This window comes from Perca fluviatilis, chromosome 5 (assembly GCF_010015445.1).
Source record: "Perca fluviatilis chromosome 5, GENO_Pfluv_1.0, whole genome shotgun sequence".
NCBI classification, from domain to species: Eukaryota; Metazoa; Chordata; class Actinopteri; order Perciformes; family Percidae; genus Perca; species Perca fluviatilis.
The window spans coordinates 42,515,313-42,521,440 of NC_053116.1; the positions used below are offsets into that span (position 1 = coordinate 42,515,313).

General features: G+C 37.9%; 1 protein-coding gene across 1 annotated transcript; it reads right to left on the bottom strand.

Moving 5' to 3' along the window:
* Positions 1 to 2,471: 2,471 nt before the first annotated feature.
* LOC120558564 (macrophage mannose receptor 1-like) lies at positions 2,472 to 5,776 on the bottom strand. Its single transcript, XM_039799613.1, has 4 exons — positions 5,684 to 5,776; positions 4,918 to 5,259; positions 4,195 to 4,292; positions 2,472 to 4,124 (listed from the first exon to the last, which is right to left on the bottom strand). The coding sequence occupies exons 2-4, from the start codon at positions 5,153 to 5,155 to the stop codon at positions 3,990 to 3,992; spliced, it is 471 nt and encodes a 156-aa protein (XP_039655547.1). The 5' UTR covers positions 5,156 to 5,259; positions 5,684 to 5,776; the 3' UTR covers positions 2,472 to 3,989.
* Positions 5,777 to 6,128: the final 352 nt, after the last annotated feature.

Genomic DNA, 6,128 nt, shown 5'->3' on the forward strand with positions numbered 1-6,128 from the left:
GAAAATTATTAAATTTTTGGTAGTTTTGAGCAATTTACAAGTTGTTTAAGTGATTGTTATGAAAAAAAGCAGAAATAATATTGATATATGATGATTTAATATCAGTTTTTGGACATGTACATTTTTGCCTCGAAGGTGTCCAAAGGGAGTATCTGGAACTATGTAAAAAATACTAATGCAATCAAATTAATTTTGTTGCTTATCTTTGACATATCCAAGCCTCTAATCACCACCAAAGCCCCATCTAGATATTATTCATTATATGGAAAAAAAATCATTTTTTGTGTTTTTTGTAATAAAAAATGAAATACTTCAAATACATAAACTGGCATTTAAAGGGTTAAAATCCTGAAAATGATTGAATGTTTGGTCGTTTTGATTAGGTTAGAAGTTGTTTAAGTGATTTATGAAAAAAAAGCAGAAAAAAATATTGATATATGATGATTTAATAACAGTTTTTGTGTGCGTGGACATTTTTGCCTCGAAGGTGTCGAGAGTAAGTTTTTTTAAGGAGGGCATGAGGGTTAAATGTCCCTAAAACACAGGAGATGATCCTTGACCAAAGGCAAGGGATTGACCATGAGCCAGTCGTCATCAAAAATCAGGAAACCACCCAGATAATATATTATAAATACTTAGGTGTCCATATGGACAATCATCTCTGCTGGAAAACACACAATGACCACCTGTGCAATAGACTGCAGCATAGATTACTGCAGTAAAAGTACTAACACACACTGTGATAATACTACAAGTTAAAGTACTGCATTCAGACCTTACTGCAGATGAAGCAGGCAGTGCAGCGTGAGGAAGCAGGTCTCTACCTATCAGCTGGCCCTTCATCCAGCCCATAATAACCTACCTGTACCGTTGCTGCTGCTGCTGTTTCTCTGTCTCCTCTTCTGTTTGGAAGCAGCTCCACATCATCTGTCCTCTGATATGAAAACAGCTGAGTTATGATCATACTGATTTTGACCAAGTGCTGCAGACCGAGATACCTCCTCACTGGAAGTTTCTATCCTTCTGTCAACTATTTTAGAGTGCACGTGATGTTCCTGGGCGCGCACGTCCACACAGGAACGCTCTCTGCTGCTCCTCCGTGGTGGTCAAACAATAATAACAAACCACTTTGAAAGTAGTGAAAGACGGGATTTACATGGACATGTACTAAAGCTATTGGGATTTGACCAAAACAATGATAACTTGCTTTTATCTTGAGTACAAGTGACTCGAAAAATGTACCAAAGCGACTGAGAACAACTGTAAATGAGTTGAGCTGCTCTACAATCTGTCCCTATCTTCCTCTGGTTGGGAATCACTGCCCCGGTATAATGTAGAGAGGGAGAGAGCCCTCTGCTGGCAAGATCTGGGCTAACATCCTAGAGACACACCTGGTAACAGAATACAGGTAAGAGACAGGAATAACACCATCACACATCCTAGAGACACACCTGGTAACAGAATACAGGTAAGAGACAGGAATAACACCATCACACATCCTAGAGACACACCTGGTAACAGAATACAGGTAAGAGACAGGAATAACACCATCACACATCCTAGAGACACACCTGGTAACAGAATACAGGTAAGAGACAGGAATAACACCACCACACATCCTAGAGACACACCTGGTAACAGAATACAGGTAAGAGACAGGAATAACACCATCACACATCCTAGAGACACACCTGGTAACAGAATACAGGTAAGAGACAGGAATAACACCATCACACATCCTAGAGACACACCTGGTAACAGAATACAGGTAAGAGACAGGAATAACACCACCACACATCCTAGAGACACACCTGGTAACAGAATACAGGTAAGAGACAAAGTCATCATGTGTTTGTCACTTTATGTTTCTCTGAATTAAAGAATGTTTCTGTTTCTTCTTGTTCAATGCAAGAACACAACTAACAGAAACAGAAAATGCTGAGTCATGCTGCTAACCACCAACTCATGTTTTAAATAGTTAAAGAAAAGATACAAACTCTTTTTGTTAGTTCATCATTTTCACAACTTTATTAAATTCATAAGAACAAAACAATTTGTATTCAAATTCACTCTTAAAAAGCTCTTATTTCTTACTAAAATATATGAAGTTTATGACCAAACGTGACAAATAAAAATCCTCAAATCTTCATGTTGAAGAAGCTGGAAGCTGTAAATATTTAGTATTTTAGTTTAGAAGATGTTACAGACACAGAACAAGTCTCATGACTAACTTTAGGTAAATGTTTAAAGTTTACATCTCTAATAAGGTGACACAACAACAATCATATATATAATTACTTTATAATATTACTGTCCATGAAGAAAGAGATTTAGTCTGATGGAAACTGATTTTAAATATTCAACAATAAAGATAATTTATATTTTAAACAAATTAAATAATGTTAATGTTAAAACATCTCCACCACAACCTGAAAAACATAAAATATCAGAAATCAGTAAAACATGTCGGTTATATTTCCCCACAGACAATAAATCAGATAAATACTAAAATATTGTTTTTCTTCTAACAACAGTATAAAGCCCAAATATATTAAGTTTATGATCAAATATAACAAAGAAAAGCATCAAATCTTCCTGTTTGAGAAGCTGTGAATATATTTAGTGTTTCTGTCTGGAAGATGTTACAGTCACATCAAGTTTTAGGGAAATGTTTAAAGTTTGCATCTCTAATAACCAGAGCCACACAGAATCTGCAGACAGAATATTACCCAGATTTTAAACAAATTAAAATAAAACATCTCCACCTCCAACCTGATAAACAATCGGTTCAATTCTGCAGATTTTCATTCTGGATCACGGCTGAAAACTGTAAAAACATCTTCAGATTGAGTTTGTTTATAAGGTGACAGCACAACACTAATATATTCACATGATTATCTTCTATATCACTCATTTAAAGATATTCTGACTCATCACAGCCAGACGCCTTGTTAAGGCCTTTCCACACGGGGGGCGATGGTTTCAATGAGAGGAGAGCGGTCAGGCAGGTGGTGGGGGGGGGGGCAGTTTGACAGGCGACGCGACAACTGTGGCGTTCGTGCTCATCACATGCACACACTGTAAGGAATTTGTCCAAATGAGACCCTAAGGCCTGTCAATCTGACTCCAATTTAATAATTCTCACGCCTTCTTTCATTGGACTTAAGTTTACCAGAACACAAGGATCAGTCTGATTACTGAGTCCTATCTTATCTTATACTTATCCTATCCTCACAGGGGGGGGGGGGTCTTCTTGTTTCTTAGGCAGAAACTGTTATCTTACTCACACACACGCCAAGGTCGGGGCCTTCATGTGGTGCAACTTCCTCTTCTGTTTGTGAGTTTACTAAAATATAAAAGTGTTTTCTAAACAGTTATCAGAACATCGGCACAAGACGTCCGTAATCATGACTATGCTAATGTAGCTAACTATGCTAATGTAGCTAACTATGCTAATGTAGCTAACTTTAGCTATCAACAATAACTGTCTGTGGTTAGGAAAGACTAGGATTACCACTATGTGTTATAAATCCACCTGTGATTAGGGAGATATGAAACCACAGTCAGATGATCTCATCCAGTTGTACAGCAGGGATACAGTATCTCCATGGTTACCACACATTGATCGCGGAGCGTTGTCCATCACATGACACGACTACGCAGGCCAAGGGTCGCTCCCCGTGTGAAAAACCCTTTACTCTCAAACAAAGAAAGACATTTTATCTCATTAAAATAGATTTTAAAGAAGAAACAGTAAATCAGTAAAACATGTCGGTTATATTTCCCCAAAGCTGATAAATCGGATAAATACTAAAGTCTTGATTTATTCTAACAACAGTCTGAAGCTCAAATATATTAAGTTTATGATCAAATATGACAAAAAATAAATATTCATGATTTGAGAAGCTAGAAGCTGTGAATATATTTAGTATTTCTGCTTGCAAAGAACCAGACTTTTCTCTGATGAAACCAGACGCAGCAACTCAACATTACAGCTCCTCCCTCTTCCTCCTCCTCTTGTTGGTCTTCTTGTCTTCCTTGTGGAAGACTTTTCCATCAGCCTGCTTCCTCCAGCTCAGTTTGATGTTGTCGTCCAGCCCCTGGGCCCTCAGCTTCTGTTTCAGCTGAGACACAAAACTTATCTTATATCATTTGTTTTTTCATAAAGGTAAAACAGTATAAAACCTGATTTACCTGCTTCAACATGGCCTCCATCACAGCAGGGTCATTCAGATCCAGATTCTTCTTGTTCTCAAACTTCACTTTCAGCACTTTCTTTGAAACAGGAACCGCTTTGTAAAAATCAAACAAACTTTATGAGTTCAAACATTTCTGTGTGGATAATAATCATCATCCTGTTCATTCCTCATCATCAGTTTAAACAATAGATTCAACACTAACTGATCATCTGCAGCTGATCACCACTGCATGCTAACTTTACTAACTATTCCATGGAAATGATCCACATCATCATGTTCACATTTACTCTCCACAACCTGATGTTTGGTGTTTAGAGTCCTGGGTTAGCACTAGGGAGGTAACGATGGTTAAATATGGATATAAATGTGTAAAGATAAAACCGGATTGAGATAAGAAATGAATGTTGATGCAGTTTTTAAACGTCCTAGAGTGTAATCTACTTTAGATTGACCTTGTTTGACTTCAGACGTCACTACGTCTTCTTAGTTTTTTTTTTTTTTTAAGATAAAATACAGTTTCAGAATCACTTTTGATAAGAGGACACATCTGTTGTCTTGCACAGTTTATAGAAATAAAGGAAGATTTTCACTCATTCTGTTAAAAACATCTTGAGAAAACTTAAAATCCTGAATCCAATCGTGAGTTGAGTATATCGTTTCATCCCTATTGTCCTGAATCTAAATGTAAAAGCTGTTTGAATCCCGGGTTAGCACTCACCTGGACCGTAGCAAATGAACGCTCTCTCCATGTCACAGGACCAGTCCTCCCAGGCTCCTGATTGGCTGAAGTCTGCAGCGACACAAGTCTCGTTGTTGTTATCAGGTTGGCCGGTCTTCCAGAAGCTGAATGAGGAGGTACTTCCATCTGACCACTTCCAGGAATCTCTGAAAAGGCCGATCCAGACATAGGATCCTCCAGCAGCTGTCATCGCCAGTACCTTCTGGTTCTCTGTCATGTTCCTCACACTGGCCAGGTCTGTGTAGTGAGTTCTGCAGTAGCTCTGGGCTTGAGTCCATGTTATGTAGGTGGTGTTGATGAAGACAAAAGTTACATCTGATCCTGAAAAGGAAGCACAGAGAAGTGTAGAGGCAGCATAACATACAACCTCCCATCCATCCACATCTGTGATTCTTGTCTTTATAATATCTACAATAAATCCATTGAGATATAAAGAACCACATCAATAAACTAACTATCAAATAACTTTATTTACCAACAGTCTCTCTACACTAATAAGAAATGTCCTTAACCTCAGAACCCTAAAGGATCGTCCACAATCCCAAACGGCACCTCTAAATTCATATTTAGATAATTCAATAACCGTAAAACTTGGCTTCTTACACATTTTTCCTGCTAAAAGCTAAGGAGTTAGCCATCACGGCGGTGTCTTTGGTGTCTTTCTAGCCTTTACAGGAGGGTTTCTATCCAGCCTGGAACTTGTGCCTTTTTTTGGAGTTGTTAAGCAATAAATCCAAACTCTTACATCCAAGATTTATCCACTTGATGTCCATAATTTATCACATTTTCGGTCATTTCTGCCGCTAGCTCCGTGCTACCATCTAGTATAAATCTCCCATGATGCTTTGCGAGAGTGTGTTGACATTTCAACCAAGCAGGTCCGGCACACAAAGACTATATAGTGGAAAAGATAGTTCACTCCGGGGAATCCGAGCGAGAACAAAGAGTAAAGTGAAAAAGAGAGATAACTCCGGTCTATGACCGTTCTACAGAGAAGAATGGTGTAGCTCTTTAGATATTTTGGATACATTTGTGCCTTTTTTGAAGAAATGTAAATAGTTTGTCCTTTATATGAGTTATAATGTTCATTATGTTTATTTTTGCACTGCATGACTCCAAATATATAGGAGAACTGTTTTAGACAGGAGATTGGCTTAGCTTTTATTGTTCTGTGTGTGATATAAATACAT

Bases quoted from the DNA above. Each gene is read 5' to 3' on its own strand.
- LOC120558564 (XM_039799613.1), bottom strand. From the start codon at position 5,155: ATGACAGAGAACCAGAAGGTACTGGCGATGACAGCTGCTGGAGGATCC. The intron at 4,293-4,917 runs GTGAGTGCTAAC...ATTTTTACAAAG, and splicing joins GTTCATTTGCTACGGTCCAG to CGGTTCCTGTTTCAAAGAAA. The intron at 4,125-4,194 runs GTAAATCAGGTT...TTTGTGTCTCAG, and splicing joins TGGAGGCCATGTTGAAGCAG to CTGAAACAGAAGCTGAGGGC.